General features: G+C 40.0%; 1 protein-coding gene across 11 annotated transcripts in view; it reads right to left on the bottom strand.

Moving 5' to 3' along the window:
• NEK10 (NIMA related kinase 10) overlaps positions 1-19,656 on the bottom strand; it is a 243,915-nt gene that overhangs the window by 18,509 nt on the left and 205,750 nt on the right. For 10 of the 11 annotated variants that reach the window (XM_049870764.1, XM_049870748.1, XM_049870754.1 and 7 more), the window contains 3 exons: positions 10,398-10,427; positions 8,500-8,600; positions 1,674-1,784 (listed from right to left, as the gene is read on the bottom strand). In XM_049870764.1, coding sequence (XP_049726721.1) covers positions 1,674-1,784; positions 8,500-8,600; positions 10,398-10,427 — 242 coding nt within the window. The remainder of the gene's footprint in view (positions 1-1,673; positions 1,785-8,499; positions 8,601-10,397; positions 10,428-19,656) is intronic. The other variant, XM_049870753.1, reaches the window with a different exon arrangement.

Genomic DNA, 19,656 nt, shown 5'->3' with positions numbered 1-19,656 from the left:
CCCTCATTAGAGGGAGAGCAATTAGGAGTGCATAGCAAGGTATACGTAAATTTTTGTATGAGAGACTGACCTGATTTGTAAACTTTCACTTAAAGCACAATAAAAATTAATTTAAAAAAAAAGCCAAGGAGAACAGGAGGGAAGTGCTCCAATTAGAGATGCGGGCATGATACAGAGGCAACTTAACAAAAGAAAGTCTCTTCTCTATCAGGGGAGGAAAGACAGACAGCAGGAACAGGATACAGAACCCAAAACCTAAGTAATAAAAGAGAAAATGATCGGCTTTAAGGACGTGTGCTGACGGAAAAACGAGTGGGGGAAGAGACGCAGCTGGCTTTATGTATCAGGCAGCCAGCAGCACTTTCATCCCACGAAACTGGGATTTTGCTTAAAATGAGTCTGTGTACAAACTGGATTATTCTGAGTATCATTGGAAAAATAATAAACCCCAGCAACATGTAATCTTTTCATGGGTGATCTGAGCTTCTAACTTTTTAAAATAAATTTGTTGGTATTCGTGATATAGTACATACATGTCATGAAATAAATATCGGAGATCTCTTCCACTTTGGCTTTGATCTCTTGGTTTCTTTGTTTCTTGGTCCTTTTTGCCAACACAACCCATCAAAGGCATCTCTGCTCTCTAAGCTCTGATGAGGTGGGTCTATGTTTTGTTCACCTGCAGCTATCTCCACCTCCCCGCCCATCTCCTTTGTGTGCGTGAGTGTGTGTGTGTGTGGGCATCAATGACAGAAGGCAACAAAGCAAAAACATACTGCTTGCATTTTGTATCAAAGAGTCCATCATATTTCCTGAATAAGTTCATGCTTAAGAATGGGTTCTTGGGGGGCGGGGGGGGAGAAACCTTAAAGGAAAAGTTCCTTGGAAGCATAACTAAGCCAAATTTAAGTATACGATAAAATCCAAAAATAGGCCAAGCTTCTCATCCAGGGGAGCTATGCTGCTTCTGCCTAAAGCCTTCAGGAACAAGAGCCTCGGAGCTCAGGACCACCTCCAGGGCAGTATCCAACACGGCTAGCAAGCAGGACAGAGGGATCACCTGTCACCAAGCCGTGTTCACCAGAGGTAAACAGCTGTCTTCCTACCTGGCTGACATATCTTGTTTGTGATCTAGTTTTTATGTCTATGAAGAGCAATATTTACTGGTACCCAAAGTTCAGCAGATTGTACAAGTCAAAGACAGTAAAGACCTTTGAAACACACGGGTGATGATAAAAAAAAAAAATCAAGGCCTCAGCTGGTTAACTGACCTGTTCAGAGTGGCAAAGCTTGTCAGGGGCTAAAACTTAGCCCTTACCTTTCAATTTAGGGGCTTGTTGAGCACTATTCTAATAAAATACTGGAAATAATCCTCTAAAAGGGGGTAAAATATGTACATTTAAAAATTAAAGGTATTTTAATAACATGTATTATTAGGCAAACATGCAGTAATGCTCAAAGAACTTTTTATCCCTCTTCTGAAAATGATGGGTACAGAAAGAAAGACGAGAAAATTAGAGGCAAAGACATATCCCCAGTAGGGTATCTTAAAGCAGTGATAATAGCCCTTAACAGAGATGGGGCTTAAAGTCCAAAACGCAAGAAGTACAAAATACAACTCTTATGATGTGGTTTTTTTAACCAAAAGAATTCCTATATACAGAATACTGTACCTTTTTAATTTCAGATTTCAAATTGCAAGGGTTGCTCTGCTGGCTGAAGAGGGATTTCTTGAATCTCTCTATAATCCTTCTTTTCAAATTATGGTGCAGGGCCGGAGGAAGCTGCATGAAAAGAGAAGACACTCATTATAACCAAATGTTAATGCCGCACAGCCGGCTCCCTGGGCGCACTTACGGACGGTCAGCATAAGGACCATCACTCAACAGGACTAAATAAGAATTTAGGTCTGACTCCAACAGCATGCGGCTACATGCTACAACTCCACCCTACAACCCAGAAGGAGTGAGATCCATTACTCTGCTTCCTTTCCAAAGGCTGCTTCTGTTTACCTTATTCTTCCAATTTATTGATATTATTTTCACCTAAAAGCTCAATGATTAGTTGCACACATAAATTGAACTCTGTAGCTTTGACAAGGTTAAGATGCATGTGATCAGATCTTTAGGTGCTTACCACATGCCCAGAGCTACGCTAAACACCCCAGCCCTGGCTCTTGTCCTGATACTTTAGAGCGAAAGGAGGGTATGTGCATTAGCACACAGTCAAATGCCTGCGTCTGAGTGCTCCTGAAGACTCAGCCGGAGAGTGATCTGATTTGAGGGACAAATCTTATCCAGGAGAAGGATGGAATGAATTAGGATACACAGTCATGCATTGCTTAACGTCCACAAAACCTTCTGTGAAATAGGACATTATGCGATTTGGACGTTTTGCAAACACCATATTACAGTCCCTCTCTAGGTTATGAACATCCAACTTATGGACAACTCGTAACATAAGAACGGACTGCCATAAAGCCTATTACATGGACGTATATGTGGCCGGACATTGCCTGAACGGATGTTATGCGCCACACGACTGTATTAGGGCTGAGCCAGGGTGATTTAGTTTTAATAAATGTGCTACAGGAAGTCACCACAGGGTCTTAGAAAATAGGGTGATTGGATAAAAATGGGGATTTCCAAAAATTAATTTTATAATGCTTTGCAAGTTAGATTTATACAGAGAAGTCAAAGGTCTCAGGAAGCAAAGAGGGATGAAGTGAAGCTTGGGAGAAGGATAACAGAGGGAAAAATGAGAATTATAAGGGGCTTCAGGGGCAAAATGACGTTTGGTTCTGCTTAAAACAGAGAGAGGACTTGAAAGGAGAGGAAAAGGAACCAATTAAAAAAAAATGAAAAATGGAAGAGGCTAGGGCAGGAAAGGAAATGTGGTAGCAGGAGCTTCTAAGATAAAAACAAGAATGGGGCTCAAAACTCAGAAAAAAAGAAAGACAAATATGGCAGACACCGTTATCACTACCACCACCACTGCTGCTACCCCCTTACAAGGTGGCTGGTGCTACGGGACTAGTTTTGGCCCATTAAAATGACGTGTGTCACTGGAGAACGAGGAGTTCAAACCCAGTGTGCTTCCTCTATCTCTGCCCTTTCCAGGTGGCGCACCCATGATATGGAGGAGGGCCCTCGGGCCGGTCAAATATCAGCTAAGTGAGAAATAAATCTTCATCGTGTAAAGCCAGGAAATGGTTTTTTTGTTTTTTTTTTTTTTTATATCTGCTACTGCAGCATAACTTACCTTATCCTGACTAACACAAGGAACAGGGAGATATACAAAAGGTAACAGGAGAGAGGATAACAGGGCCTATGAGGCTCACAACAGCTGATTTTAGAGCCAAAGCAAAACTGCCCATCATCCCAAACACAACAGGCTCAAGGGCCCATCAGGAGGCACTATCATTATACGAAACAGAAAAACAATGCACTCGGAAAATGTTTTTTAAATGCATCTTTAACGCTAGTGCTTGAGTCAAAGCAAGTTTAATTAGAGAATTAAGACTGTGCTGGAGATTCCAAAGCCCTTCGGTATACCCTGAAAGGTTTTGTAGTTTGACGGCATTGAACTTCTCGTAATCTCTTTTTATGTCAATACTTACAGCTTTCTTTTATCTTGGTCGAATGTGATTACTACTCCGTGACCCCGCTCCAGAAGAGAGTCGTAATTATCGCTGTCCTTTGGCTCACACTTTGAATGAAAAGGGGAAGTCAAGATACAGAAAGAGACAGAGAGAGATGTCCCAGCTTTTATGAACAAACAGGTGGAAGACAGATGAGAAGGAAAATGAGGATGATATATGCATGCATGAGAGCTGAGCAAAAGTGGAATGAATTTAACTTAGGATAGAAACAGGCAATGTTTCTTTCTCTGTCTCTTTCTTTCTGTATCTTGACCTCCCCTTTTCATTCAATGTGTGAGCCAAAGGACAGCAATAATTACGACTACGCACACTTTCCTTGTAAGCGGATGGACTGGAGTGGTGAGGGGATGGGGAAAGTACCTGGAGAGACATACTGCTTTGATAATCCCCTATTCTAACCACCAGAGGTAGCCATTTCCCTGAATTAAACACCAGAGGGCAGTGTTGCCCAAGACCACCAAGTTGCTGCCCTGGGTGGTTTTGAGGTGGTTCTCAAAGGCACAGGCAACAAGCCTTGTGTGAAGTATCTGTCTGGTACAGCAAATTCTGAAGGTCTGAAGCACCAGTGGGTTCACTGTTTCCTTCAGAGAGGGGTTTCCCCAGTACTGGCATCTGTCAGTATTATTCGATTAGAGGGAGACAGGTTTGGTTTTGGGTTCTAGTTAACTTAGAGCTGCCTTTCACTGCTTCTGATGGCCTGAATTAATCCTCATAAAAAGCCGCTTGAGTTGAGTAAGTTAACATTCAGTCAACTTATGTTTCACACACAGGGCGGTCTAGAAAGCTACTGTACCTTATTGGAATAATCACCACTATGGACAGCACCTCATCTTCAAAGTTTTCAGGCAAGATTTTAAAATTTCACACAGAATGATAACTGATGAATAATTTAACTGCATATAAGTATAAAACCAAAAACCCAAACCAGCCGCTGCAGTTGAGTCGACTCTGACGCCTAATGACTATAGGCAGAGTAGAACTGCCCCACAGCATTTCCAGGGCTGTAATCTTTACAGAAGCAGACTGCCACGTCTTTCTCCTGTAGAGCGACTGGTGGGTTCAAACCACTGACCTTTTTGGTTAGCAGCGGAGCTCTTAGCCACTGTGCCACCAGGAATCCTTATAAGCATAATAATATATATAAGGGATAGAATGTTAAGAATAGAATATTAATTTTACTACTTATGATTTCTATGTTCCAGGCACCATGATTACTCCTTTACGTGTATTATTCATTTGTTCTTCAAAACAAGCTCATAAAGCAGGTACTGCTTCATAGTGAGCCCTGGTAGCTCAGTAGTTAAGAGCTATGGCTGCTAACCAAAAAGATCGGCAGTTTGAATCCACTAGCCACTCCCTGGAAGCCCTTTGGGGAAGTTCTACTCGGTCCTATAGGGTGGCTACAAGTTGGAATTGAAGACAACAGGTTTATTTCATAAGTGAGTAAATCAAAGTTTAAAGGTTATGTAACATGAAAGGACACTTTCTCAGATAGTGTAGCTTCTAGGATAACCATTATGCTACAGCAAACACCGCCCCCACCAGTATTACCGTGGAATGGTGCTTTACAGTTTATGTTTCCAAACACTTCATTTCATCTGAAGGTCACAATCAGACCTGTAAGGTACCCCCAGTTTACTGATGAAGAAACTGATTCTAGAGACGATAATGACTTCCTCAAAGTCATACATCCAAACACTTGTCTTATTTTGTTTGTTTTTATTATACCTCACAAAGTAAGGAAAGAACAAGTGACATCTCATCTGCGTGTCTTATGCTGGCTTTTTTCTCATACTTGTATAATATGTGGGTTCTTTTTAAAGAACTGCATTCTCTTGTATCTCCAAAAATAGACCAGCAGACCATCCATAGTTCACAGGTCCCCACTGGATGAAAAGACTTGAATTAACATCTTATTCTATAAAAGATGTTGATATTTAGCCCTATTGCCACTTAAAAGGTTTCCCTAAATGCTAAAAACAAATTCAAAGATTATCATTAAACTAAATACGCAAGATGTAGAACTCAGAATTTATAACTCCGAAACATGAGTCAACGTGACAGACACAGCTTTGCCCTAATATCGTACTCTATTTAATCTCTGTCACTCTGGCCGTTAGTGAGGAAGACCTCCAGCTTAGGAGGGGAGGTATGGACAGCTCCCTTCTCACCCAACCCTACTGCTGGAGGAATAGCACGCTTCACTGATGACAGGAGAATAATTTCACCTGAGGACAGCACCTTTCTATTTCCAATCACGTTTGTTTTTTCTTTTGGCAACAACTGTGATTGTCAAAATGGCAAGCTCAAGGAGCTCCAACCACACCGCCCGTTTGTTCTCTAGGAGGCAGATGTTTGATTTTTTAAAGCTGCTGTTTGTTGAGTTTCAAAACCATTTAATTAACAAAACAATCAAGATATAACTATAGCACTAAATCTCATGCCTGAGTTGGCTGCCCAAGTCTTACGTAAGCAATAACAACAGAAAAGTTAACATGTGTACTTTGGTCACCTTATATGCCCAAAGATAGATTTTGGCTTCCAGCAAATGGAAGTGAACCACCGATTTGGTTCCTAGCTGGCTGGTCTTAAGATCATTGTTTCTGTTTTGATGAAAACATGTCAAGTCAGTAAAAGGCAGGGTAAGGGTTTTAACATTCTGCCTTTCGAAAGATGATTTTCACAGATCTACTTCATGGAAACTGGGCAGGAAAAGCCACCACCAGTCAGAAGTAAGACGTTTCCCCTGTTTGTTCATCTGCAGGTTGTCTGGAGATATCTGGCCCCGCAGATATAGCGGCCACCATAGCATGAGTCTGTGAGAGTTTGTGCTGGTAAATAAGCATATGCGAATAACAAGAGTTTCTTTGCTTGTTTGGTCAATTCAGTATTACTTCCAGCAATTTTCCCATGCAATTAGCAGAGAGAGAAAACCGATCTTGGTTTTGAAGCCACAGCAAATACACTAGCATAGTTTTTAGACTTGTATTTTTTTCCTTTATTTGAAAGGCACTGACTTTGTTTTGCACTGTGAAGTTCAAGTTCCCCGGAGGGGAATCGTTCCTTACCAAGTGCAATGTCATAAACTTCAAAGTAGTCTGAAAATGCATTTTGAAACTCACAACGGTTATATCTGAACTTGCTGGAATGCCATCTTGCCAAAAAATATGAAATCATTTGTTACACTGGCAGTTTAAAAGGCATAATAATAAGATATTTATAATAGCTTCACTCTTGCTTTAAAAAATACTTTGAAATCCAATAAAGACATGGAATACATCCATTAAAATTCTTTTGTTATATAAAAATTAGCAAGACAGGCATATGGAAATTTCAAAGGATATTTTCTCTCAGTTTAATACCTAATAGTGGAGGTAACTGAACAGTTATTTAAAGCTATTTCCGTAACACTAGATTTAGAATGCATTTCCAATCTTTCTATATCAGTATTTAAATGTAAAATGCATTTTTGAATATAAGATCATTATTCAATATAGATACAGCTGAATAATCTCTTGATTTATTAACGAAGTTGCCCCTTCATGTTTCCTTGTACCCCTTCACTCCCTTTCATTTGGTCAGGCGATTCTATGTGATTTCTTAAGAGAAAGGTTGACAGCACAAAATAGAGAAAAAAGTAATCAATTTTAGACTTTTGAGTCTCAAAAGCTTAGCCTTCGGGGTGACGGAGAAGAACACCAGATGTGGGAGAACACCTGATGGACAGGAACCAGGCTACCCAACCCCACGAAAAATAAAAACTTCCCAGGCTGCAGGGAGGAATTGGAAGGATAGCAAATAGAACTCAGATATGGGTAGGTCCCGGAGAAGAGCACTCCTTGTCCTGTCCACCAGGTAAAATATGCCATGATTCAATTTATTGCCTTTCAGATCCAGGTCCACCTTCATTGCTCTGCTTATGATACCAAAACATTTCTCCCTAACCAGCTGGCAGGATATGAAGCTTTATTGGTAGGAACCATTACGGGGGCACTGGAGGAGGACACCAGAGGAGGATGGGTTTTTCCTTCTAGTTCTGCAGTACTCCTGTCTTGCCTTGCTCCTAAACATCTAGTGGTGCTTGCCACCACCCCGACCCTGCAAGTTTCAATGGCGCCAGTCCTGTGGGCTGTTTCCTAGATTGTTCCATGGTGCAGCACCTACCCATGGGCAGCTTCTCCTGGCCCCATCGAGGGGGACCTCCCAGTACACCACCCTCACAAACTGATTTCCAACAAGTTCCATAGCACAGTACCTCACTGTGGATGGCTTGCCCTGGTACCCTAGTGGGAGGCTCCCCTGCAAATGTCCCTTGCATAGCACTTTGGAAAATTTCTCTACCCTTTTTTTTTCCAGCAAGGTCTAGAACTCCACCCAGGAAAAGTGTCTTCTTCCCTATTTGTTCCTTTCTTGGGTATTTGTCCCCAGCCCAGGTGGTGGGTTCTCCCTCTATATGCTCTCCCCATATTCTTTAGATTTCTCTCCCACCGCTGAACACTTGAAAGAAACACATCCACTTAATTTAATAACCCATGTTGTGCAGAAATTGTGTCCTCATTTTCACCCCCACATTGAAGGGCCATTTGTTGTCGACGTGTTTTGGTTTTGTTTTTAGGTTGGGTGCAAAGAGTGAGACAGCAGGCTAGGAGCCACAGGGAAAACCTGACGTATGTGGTTTGGTTTCTGACACTAAGCCACAGTGTCCCCACATATATGTAGCTGCAGAGGATAAGAACAAGCATTCCTTCTAACTAAAAGTTCTCAGAATAGTTCTTCAGCAGCATTAGCGCCAAACTTGTATTCAGGAAGCAAAGAAAATAAGAAACTGGACCGCTGACCTGTGTGATGTAGATGATTTTATGTAGCTGAATTAAGATCTGCTGGATAGGGTCACTGATCTGACGTACTTTCCTCTGGGACACAGCAATCCCTGCAGAGGCTGTGGATGATAAATTCTGCAGTTAGGTAAGAAATCCAGTTTCTCTTTCAATAGTGACTATTAGTGGAGAATAGGGTAAAATTCTGAAAAAAAAAAAAATAAGCAAACACCTTTATCCTACCAACAAGAGGATATGCAGACACCTGTAACACTTAAATATTTTATGATATGTGATACAAAAATTCCTCCCCTTTACTAACCAGTCTTTGAAGCAACATAATGACGTTACCTGTGCTAACATTTGAAAGACTGTATGTCTCTTTCAGAACTTTGCCTACAATTACAGAAGCCTGCCACCAGGAGTCAGTGGTATCTTGGATATCATGACCACTGAATCTCCAGGCTTCAGACATAATAGTGAACAGGCTAGCATGCTTTTAAATTCATTATTACCTTACTAACACATTTTAAAACTAATTTGATGAAAACTACTTAATGCAAACACTGGATAGTCAGTCTTACAGAGGAAAAAAAAATCTTAATGAAGCAACATTCAAACCTTTGATTAGTTCTAATAATAATTTTCACCTGGATTTCTCTCAGGGTCTAAGTAGGACACATTTATAATTTATCCTAAATTTTCATCACTGACCCAGACCACTTTCAGAGTTTCAGGTCAGCTTGGTGGAGAACTGCATGCGAACTCCTTCCCCAGCTTCATCTGTCATAGCCACAAGTAGTTCATTCTTAACATTCAGGAATGTAAAGCTATTTAAAGGAACGGCCTTGACCTCAAGATTAGCCACAAGGGCCATCTCTGCCTCTTCTCACTCTCATATCCACACTGGAGGAAATGGAAGAGAGACTTCAGATATGTGGATATATACTATCCTTCTCTGGGTCTGCCTCCTCCTGGCTCTTTCTCCTCCTCCTGTAAGCTACAGCACACTTTTTGGAACAATACTTTTCTTGCCAATTTCCCCTTTCTAAAGAGAAGTCCCAAAGCCCCTCTTTTCTCCCCTCCACATAACCTTGAGCTGATATGGAATTAGAGTCGGATATGATCATTGTTTTCACAACAGCTAAGACTGTTAAAAATGCTTATATAAGTGCTTTGTGAGAAAGCTTACAGATCCTACCGTAAAAATTTTTGTTTTCAAAACATTTCAAGAGAAAACTTAATGTGTTGGTTTATTATAAGCATATGGAAATCTATATGCAAGACACAAAACACAAAAAGAGAATAAAATATTTACATGTGAGGAAATATTTTATTTATGGGTCTCTTCGCTGAGTTAGCTCAGAAATATGCACAGGAAATAATCCAGTTGTAGTTCACCTGCAGTAAAGGCCTCGTTTAAATGTTTGACATTTAAAGGGTCAAGCTCCTGTAGGCGCTGTGTCTAACTCCTTTTGTACATCAATTATTTGACCATTAACATCAGCTTTAATAAATTCCCCTTCCGGTAAAAATGGGAAGAAAATTCAAGAAAGAATTAACGTAGCTATTTATCAACTAGGAGGCAGAGAACTGGAGTTGTCTGCTCCAGCCTATAGAGGTACAGATGCCATGTTTTCTACAGTAGAGGCTCTTGCAGAAATAATTCTTAAAATGAAATTATTTGTCTAGCTCCATCCCAAAAACTAGAGACCATATATTGTAGCCAAGTTGATGGAGGTACATTAACCTTGCACGTTCTAAAATAGGAGGGTTTGGATCTTCACAGCTTCTATGTTGACTATGTATCTGATCTGTAGACTTAACACAGATAAGGAGTTACAATCTCACAGCACAACAGGGAGTTCTTAGGTTTGTGATGACATTGTGGGTAGAAAATCGCACAGGTTTGACTCTACCTTGCCACAAGAATGTGCTCAGCTGTGGCCCTAGATACAAAAACAGAGATGGTTAGCTAGAACGCCTAGTTTCTTAGCTACTTAACTACGCAATTTTAACTTAAAAGTTATTTTTTTTGTAAAACCCTTTGACCACTACCTTCGGAATCCCAGTAAAAGCTTGCCCTTTGAAAACAGATAGATTCTTCCCTGTCTAAAAAATAATTTCAAAAATGTTTAACTATGCATGCTTCTTGTAAAAAGAAAACAAAAACTAAGTATTACAGGTGAAGCTCAAGGCCTCCTGCCCTTTGCAGCTGCCTCTGCCAAAGTAACCCCTGCTCTCAGCTTGATGTGCAGCCCTCCAGCCGTGGAGGTAACACACACCTTTAGAACGGGATTTTTCAAAGTGTGGCTGAGTCCCGAAACCAATTTAACGGGTCATGACCAACATTTAAAAAAAAAAAAAATAGAATGGAGTGGAATGCAACAAAAACAGAATAGATAAATTCCGAGTGCATTGCATGTACTGAGGATCCACTCAGTTGAAATGGAAAATATGTCCCTCACTGAGGGTCACTTCCAAAAGAGTTTGAAAGCCACTATTTTTGAAAATCTATAGTATTGCTTCACCCTTTTTTTTTTTTTTTTTAAATAAATGGTAACATCGTACAGGCTGTTTTACAATTCTTTTTTTCATTCAGTCTATTGTAGATACAATTTTTGCCAGCACACACGGTTCTAGTTAATTCTTTATAACCATGGAATAGTACGGCATGCCCTGGAGGCACCATAGCTTACTAAGCCACGTGTGACTTGATGGACATTCAGCTGTTTTCAGTTTGTCATGACTGTAAGTGACTCTGCGTTGCGTATATACACACATGACTCATTGTACCAAAGCCTAAGAGTTCTTTTAGGATAGGTAAGGAGAAATGAAATGTTGGGCTCTACAGCACGCACATTTTTTATTTTTACAAATACATAGTAAAGAGGCTGTCTTCATTTACACCGTGACCAGAGACAGATCCATTTTTTTTACACCTTGGTCAATTCTGCAGGAGCCCTGGTGGAGCAGTGGGTAAACGCTCAGCTGCTAACTGAAAGGTCAGGTTCAAATCCACCAGCTGCTCCACAGGAGGAAGATGTGGCAGTCTGCTCCCATAAAGATTACAGCCTTGGAAACCCTACGGGGCAGTTCTACTCTGTCCTATAAGGTCGCTATGAGTCAAAAAAAACTCTATCACAATGCGTTTGGTTTTTTGGTTTAGTCAATGCTATACATCATCAAACTTTTCAATGTTGCCAGTCTGCTTTAATTTACATTTCGCTGATTGCTAGTGAGGTTACTGTACTTCTTTCGCGAATTTTCTGTTTGAGTCTTCTTTTTTTTTCCTGTTGATTTGTAAATGCTCTTTACATATTTACTAATTATTTTATTCCATCTTATATCTTAAAAGTACTTTCTTTGAATGTGTTCCTTTTCTTCAAGTCAAAAGGCATGTCTCACCCCCACTATCCAGGCTGGAGGTAATTTTTACTCTCAGGTACCAACAGAACAATCCCTCAGGTACTCGCTGCTTGCTGTGCCATGGTAAGCCAGGGTTTCTTTACCAGCTCAGCCTACTAGGTGCCATGGCAGCTGTGCCACAAGTGAAGAGTGTGGAGAGCAAGGAAACAAGATTGAGAAGGGTGTGAGAGAAGTTTAACTATAACACCTGCAAACTTCCTTGGCTTCCTGGACAACTTCCCATAATCCTAGGTATGAGAATTCATATTCTTCCTTTTCTGCCTGATCAAACCCTCACAATTTTTTATAGTCCCAGAAAAACAAAAAGTGTACTTATTTAGCTCTTAATAATTTTAGGAAAATGAAACAGATAAAAATCCAAATAGATATCTTCTTTAATTCTTATTCATCATTAACAAAATGAAAAAAATAACTAGAGTTCATGGCAAACATTAGCCATACCATTTTATCTAGTTTTAAAGCATTCTCTCAAAAACAAATCTTTAAGACTAGCATGCTAAAAAAACTTCACTTTCTAATTGTTCAGAGAAAAATGCAAAAAATACGCAAGAAAACGTATGACAAATTTGTTCCAAGAATATTTTTATTAAACAATTTTCCTTTAAAAAGAGTTGAATGAGACTGATTGTATTTCATGTATAGTGCACACATAGTCTGTCACAGTACATACATAATCATATGTAATATGCCCATAATCCATATCGCCAAGTTTCCTTCTATTAAAAAAAAAAAAAGGATCTATGGTATTTGATCTCATTAAAATTTAAATAAATTTTAAGTAAAATTAATGCTTAGAGTATTGAAATACTTTGTATTTTTTTGTAGTTTTTGTATAGCGAATTTAATGTTTTAAAATGCAGAAGGAAGCTACAAAACTTTTTATAAGAGGCAAATTTCTTAAACATGACAGACATCGAAAAAGGATGAATTATATCTGCTAGCTTTCTCTGTGATGAGCACAACACTACACAGCTGTACCACCCACCTTCCCCCCCACCCCCACTTTGGGGTCGTAAGTAGGAGGAGCTGGGAGGACAACCAGTCCTTTATCAGCAACAGCTTGGGGAGACACTGGGAAGAGTTCTACACACTTGGTGTCAGCTGCCGGGGAGTCAGTGCCTACTCCCAGACACTCCACGTGACAGAGTAGGACCGTCGCATAAGGTTCTCTTGGCTGTAACCTTTATGGGAGCAGATCATCGGTCCTTCTTCCACAGAGCCACTGGACGTGTTCAAACCCCCAACCTTCCAATTAGCAGTCAAGCAGTTAATCCACTGGGCGCTTAACCGTTGTCCCACCAGGGTTCCGATTTAGTCTCATCTAATCCTCACAACTCTTTTTACTGGAGGAAATAAGGGTAGTTGTTTATATCCCCATTTTACAGGTGAGATGACTGAGCCTTAGAAAGATGAAGGAAACTGCCCAACCAAGATCACAGCGCAAGTGAGAGCTGGGAGTTGAAACCAAGGGGGCCTGAAACTGCACTGAATCCACTTAGATAGGAAAGAAGGGGCTCCCAGCTCTCACCCTAACCCGCCACTAGAACACTGTGTGATCTGGACAATCGCTCTGGTTACTTCAAGTAGACAACAATACCTACATTCCTTCCCAGACCTGAGATACTATTACTCTTTATTAATAGAGTTGCTACTTCCTACATGATGCTCTACCTATGGAAACCCTGGTAGTGTAGTGGTTAAGAGCTATGGCTGCTAACCAAAAGGTTGGCAGTGTGAATCAACGAGGCATTCCTTGGAAACCCTATGGGGCACTTCCACTCTGACCTATAGGGTGGCTATGAGTCAGAATTGACTCAATGGCAATGGGTTTGTTCTGTTTTGTTTTCTTTTTTTGGTTCTACTATACCTTTGAACACTGAACTGATTAAATACTTTTGGAAAGCACACACATATAATAAAGTGGAACCATCAGGTCTTTGTATCCTATGCAATGCACTACATTCTGCTTTATTATCTCATTGCACACTGCAATAGCTGAGTTACCTGCCCATCCTTGGTGCTCTGAGACTTGATTTATGCTATATATGCAGTCTATTAAAACTGAAATTCACAATGCAAGCCCTGAAGCTATTAATCACTACAAATCGAACAAAAGATGGATTACACTGTAGTCCCCCAAATCAACTTAGCTATAGTCTCAACCTACTATTTTTCTGAGTTCTCTCTGCTAAGAATCAGGAGTTTTTGGACAGCTGGAGGGGAGAAAGTTCAGGGGACCCCCTGAAGTAAAAAATATATTTCTATAATAAACAGAAGCAAAACGTACATGAGTTTCTCTATATTAGACTAACTGCCCTGTTGAAAAACAATACCGCTTTTTCAATTTAATATTAGCGAACAGATTTCCCTTTATTTTTGTAAAAGGAAATAAACTTGACGAGCTGTAGTTTAAATCTACAAGTGCCGAGCAATCCACCACTGTGTCTAGTAGTATGGAAGGCACCAGAGGAGACAAAGGCTGTTGTATTCAAAGGGGTGTCATGGGAGGTTCGCCCAGAGAACCATGAAATGTGGGACAAAGAGTGACTTGATGCAGAAGTAACATTTGAGAAGACCAGAAGAGTTAGTAGGGCTTCAAGAGACACCGGATATGGGTGTGATGTCACAAAAGGTATATTTGAGTCATTCCTTCAGAGGAGAAAGAACAGTTCCAGCAAAGGTAGGCGTCAGGCACGTGAGGGACACGTTTGGAGAACAGCAGAGCGTTCAGTTAGCTATGTGCAGTACAATAAAAAGGAATGGTATGGGGTACAGCTGAAGAGGACGCCAGGGCCACACATGGTGGTGAGGAGACATAGGGTGACTATATTCAGAAAAGGTGATCTCATGAGATGAGGCCTAGAGCTGAAGTCAGAAGGCCTAGCTTGAATATTCTCTCTCTGCCAGATATGTTTGTCACAACTCTGTTGGGCCTTAGTTTCTTCAACTGAAATGGGAACATGATGGAAATAGGAATAAGAAAAGGGGGGTTGAGGTGATGGACACTGTAGGGGGACTCCAGAGTGTGTGGTAGCTGCCTGGCTGTGGGGAGTGGGGAGCCAAGAAGGCTGCTGAAGCTTGGGCCTGAGTGATTTAGAGAATGAAGTCCCATTTTTGAGAGGGAAGTGAGAGAGAAGATGACTGGGGAGCTTGGGCATGGAATACGATCTACACAGACCTACAGATAGCTCCACAATCAGGCAGACCCTGCTAGGAGGGGGCTTGATAGTCGGGCCCATGCCCTTGGCAGAACCTCATCCAAGATGTCAGGAAGCTGCATCAAAGCATCAATCCTCTCACCCCGAGAGTGATCAGGCAGCAAGCTTCCTTTCACTGGAACCCTCAGAAACAAGCTGCTTTAAGGCCAAAGAAGCAAGGCTGTTTCGAAGCCCTTTACTTTTGAATTCTGGCAGAATCAGTTTTATGTAATGCTCCTCACAGCCTGCTCAGGTGTGCAAGGGCTGGGGCTTCCCCGAATTCCAAAACTGCCACCTCAGAATATAAAACATAACCAGATATTTGGATTCAAAGTTCCTGAGAAGGCCTACACAGTACACATGGCAGGGTGCTGTGTGAGGAATTTACTGCTGTAGTATTCCCCAGACTTCCTTCTGATCCCATGAGCTACCTCGGTCAAGCAGCAGCTGTGAGGCCAGGATTGCCCCCAAGATGGGGCAGCAAAGAGGAACCAGAGAGCAGAGGGAGGAAATTCCTGGACTTTAGAAAGCAATGGTCTAAGGAGAAAGATTTGGAAGAGCTCTTGCTGAACAAACTCTTCTTCCTGTTCCTTCTAGGTATAGCTTTTCCGAGGAGGGAGCAAGACAAGATGTAGAAAAGAAGAGTGTCTGAGAAGATGCCCAAACTCCAGCTCACTTTGGACAAAGTCTGATTGAAGAGCGTAAGGATCTGTGCTCATTGCCATGGGGAACTCTGGGCGGCAGCAGCCACACAGATGCTCCCTGCTCCACTATGGCATGGGGGGGGATGGGCCAGTAGATGTAGCTTCATGGGGCGTCAGAGGCAGGGAGGCTCTGTGGAGTTCCCTAAGTCTCGAGGCCCGGAGATGCTGGAAGAGCAGGCCAATCTTCCCCGTCCCCCTAAGAAGGTTAGCTGACAGAGAGAGACAGCTTGCCCTGCAGAGGTCTTGCCTTCAGCTTTACTGAAGAAGCTTACAGTCTGGTTGGGAAATATAACTAATACACTCCAAATCCCAACACACAACGCAGGAAAGTATTATATGCCAAATTGAATAGTACAGGCTAGTATGACAGAAGCTTTGATTAAAATCTGCTAAGTAAATAAAATCAGAGCAGGCAAGTATTCAAAATCACTCGGACTGTTGTGAAAATTAAGTACATAAAGTCAATCACTACTTGAAAGTAAACTATAGAAGGTTGCTCGTAATAAGCACAAGGAGAATATTGGCCATGCTCTCGGGAATATTTGGATGAAACGTGGACTACTTTATTTAGATCTGACCTTTATGAACAAAAGGCAAGTATAAAAATAGACTCTCAGTCATCTAGTAAGAAAACATAATTAAGAGCCCAGTTATCATGACGTGACTGTTTCTATTCACAACACAGACCTTAAGAATTCCCATACGTCAGCTCAGTGCCTCGGTGTCAGATGCGGTCTAAATGGAAAACTGAGCAAGGGAGCTTGTATTTAAGTGTTTGTTCACTTAAGCAAATGTCAGTGTAAGTCCAGTCAAGTCAGGCCATATTCTCAGTTGATATTACATGTGCATTATAAAACATTTAAAATACTTGACCAATAACATTAACGTGTACCCCAAATACTTGATAAAACATTTCCTGTATTAAGTTTTGGTATGATTTAATTTTCATAAATATACACCATCTCCCCTGCCTCTAAAGGAAAGGACTATTTCTTTTTTTATCTGCAAATGACCCTAGACTTATTTTTCCCATTCGAAATAATAATATCCAGTTCTCTGACTAATTTGATTTGACTCTATAGACAACAGAACCAATCAATTATTTTTAAAGAACTGAGCTTCATTGGGTATGGGATATTTATACAGAATAATTTTACATAGTAAGTAGCCCTGCCCATTGCCGTTGAGTCTATTCCAATTTATAGAAATCCTATAGGACAGAGCAGAGCTGCCCCATAGGGTTTCCAAGGAGCAGCTGGTGGATTCAAACTGCCGACCTTTTGGTTAGCAGTTTTAGCTCTTAACCACTGTGCCACCAGGGCTCCATAGTAAGTAGGGCCGGTATGATGACTGCATCAAGGGTAGTTTCAGTGTGGTACAAATATGTCTTCACCATCTTTTAAACATTAACTAACATTCTTTTACAACAAACACATGACGAGCAGACAGTATCTTCTTAGAATTTAATAATATTATCTTGCTTTTATATTTATTTTTGTAATTATCATCTATTTATGGCAAGCAATATTATACTGGTTTTCCATTTATAGCAATGATACAAACTTTCCCTTTAAATAAATTGCAGTTGAAAACGTGAGTTGATTTAAAGAAAAATATTAGGGCAAGAGCAGTACAGATGGTATCAGATCCGGCCACATTTGTGTGATGGTCATCACAGTGACTAATGTTGGGGAAATAGAGGCAAAACAGTTAATCTGTTAAAAATATTTATTCATTCATTCATTCCATGTTACTTAATATTTTTCATCCATGCAACATAGGAATGCTTAAATTTTCATCTCTGTTGGTAGAGAACTGCAATCTATTATTTAACTCAAAGAAAAAAATTTTTTTTTTTTTATAAAATAAATCATTTCCAAAATTCAGTATTAAAAGGTAAAACAAGGAAACATTTAATAAACCTAAAATATTTTCATGATTATTTGTTTGGAGATGCCACTCAATACTGCTGTAGCACCACAACATGAATCTGAAAGTCCATATTTTCAGAGTACCACAGATGAAATCATATTATAAAACAGTCACGTGACACTCTAAAACAATAGTCCTCACGCTTTGTTCTGCCATAATAACTGGCATATGATGTTCACATACTAGATATACTCCTGGGGGCCTACCCAGGTCTTGACAAAATTCTCCCTTCCCAGCCAATTTTTTTCAGAACATATAGGCACTGCAGGGCGGTAGCTATTGGTTATGCTACTGGTTTCCAGCACGTTCCTTTCCATCCAAGAAAACAAAATCAAGTGTTAAGTAAATGAAAATACACTCATCTAATCTGTTTATTTCTTTAATAAATCATTCAGAAATTTCAGTGCTTTACCTATTGTTAGTAAAAAATACTTAAGGTATAACTCACAACTGACCGAACCAATAGTATCCTATGACGCTCCGGCCCTAACTTGCTTCCCTAGTGTTGGAGAGCTGTGCTGATGTTGCCTTTTTATACTTAGTGAAGCTAGAGATACAGAGGAAACACCTGGAACAAAGTATGGCTTGCAGATGAGGTGACCTAAGTGAACGGGGACAGTACTAGTTGTTCGTGACCTGATAAAGTAAGCAATGGCCCAAATTTCCATGCAATACTTTAAAAAGCGAGACTTTTATGATATGCAGAAAACCAACTTTGTATATAAAGGAGAAAAACAAAGATCTATTTTTTTTACTCAAAAGTAGACTAGCCCATAGATGAGAACACAAACTTCTCATATGCATTAACACAATATTACCAGTAATTTCTACTACAAGATTAGAAGAAATAATTACTCCTTTTATGGATAAACTTGACCGTTCGCTGACAACACTTAAAATGCTATACCATACTCTATTTCAAATTTCACAGATGTTTATGAGTCAGTAAATTCTTTAAGTTAGATGGTATAACAAACTGTTGATCTAAGGGATATATTACTTGTAAACTGTGCTGTACTATAGCTAGTTTGCTTAAAGGTCCAGAGATCCAAACAATTCCCTGACACAAAGGCAAGCCTGCAACTGGACTAAGTCAACAGGTCCTTTAGGAAAAATAATTCCTACTGAATTACAACAGAACTGCTATGTGCTTAATATATGTGTGTTGCCTTTGCTGTTATAAAAAAATCAAGCAATAGTCATTTTAACTTCATAATTATATTATGAACTTACCTTATGCCAAAATAACAATAGTAGAACATGGTCAGTACAACAATTTTAGACAACATAATAACAAAATCATCTTTTTTTTCCTCTCTGCTAATTGTACAAATGGCCCAAAACTGTCAATAACTCATTCAAAGCAAATTTAATAAAGGTGGAGACATGGACTAATATTACAGGAAATCAATTCATATGGCCTATGCTCACTATATGTGCTAACTCTACAAAAGAATGTGAATTAAGGGTGCCAAAGTAAAAAACAACATTAATATCACACACTAGATATACTCCTGGGGGCAGACCCAGATTTTGACAAATCTCCCCTCCCCGTCAATTATGAAACAATAATTCCAAATTAAACAAAGTAGAAAAATAGAACTCTATGCACAAAAGGCATTCGCACTTATGTTTAAAAACACTCATATTAAAATCACAATCATTCATTAAATTTTTTTCTGAAATGTTCAGGATTATCTAATAATTTTACTATTGCTTTTGAACAGATTCTCTTCTTTCCAAACCATGACTATAAAATCTGTTTTAAGAATCTATAGTTTTTAAATTATTAGTGAAACAATGTGATATAATATTTTAATCAAATACATATGGAAATAGCTAGAAAGATCCATCCGTGTCAGAGTAAAGGAGACAGAAAAAAGATACGCTTTACTGTCTTAACACACGACTGTAGA

Source organism: Elephas maximus, chromosome 27 (assembly GCF_024166365.1).
Source record: "Elephas maximus indicus isolate mEleMax1 chromosome 27, mEleMax1 primary haplotype, whole genome shotgun sequence".
Classification (NCBI taxonomy): Eukaryota; Metazoa; Chordata; class Mammalia; order Proboscidea; family Elephantidae; genus Elephas; species Elephas maximus.
The sequence above is the reverse complement of the archived record's forward strand: the minus strand, read 5'-3'. Positions and strand labels throughout refer to the sequence as shown.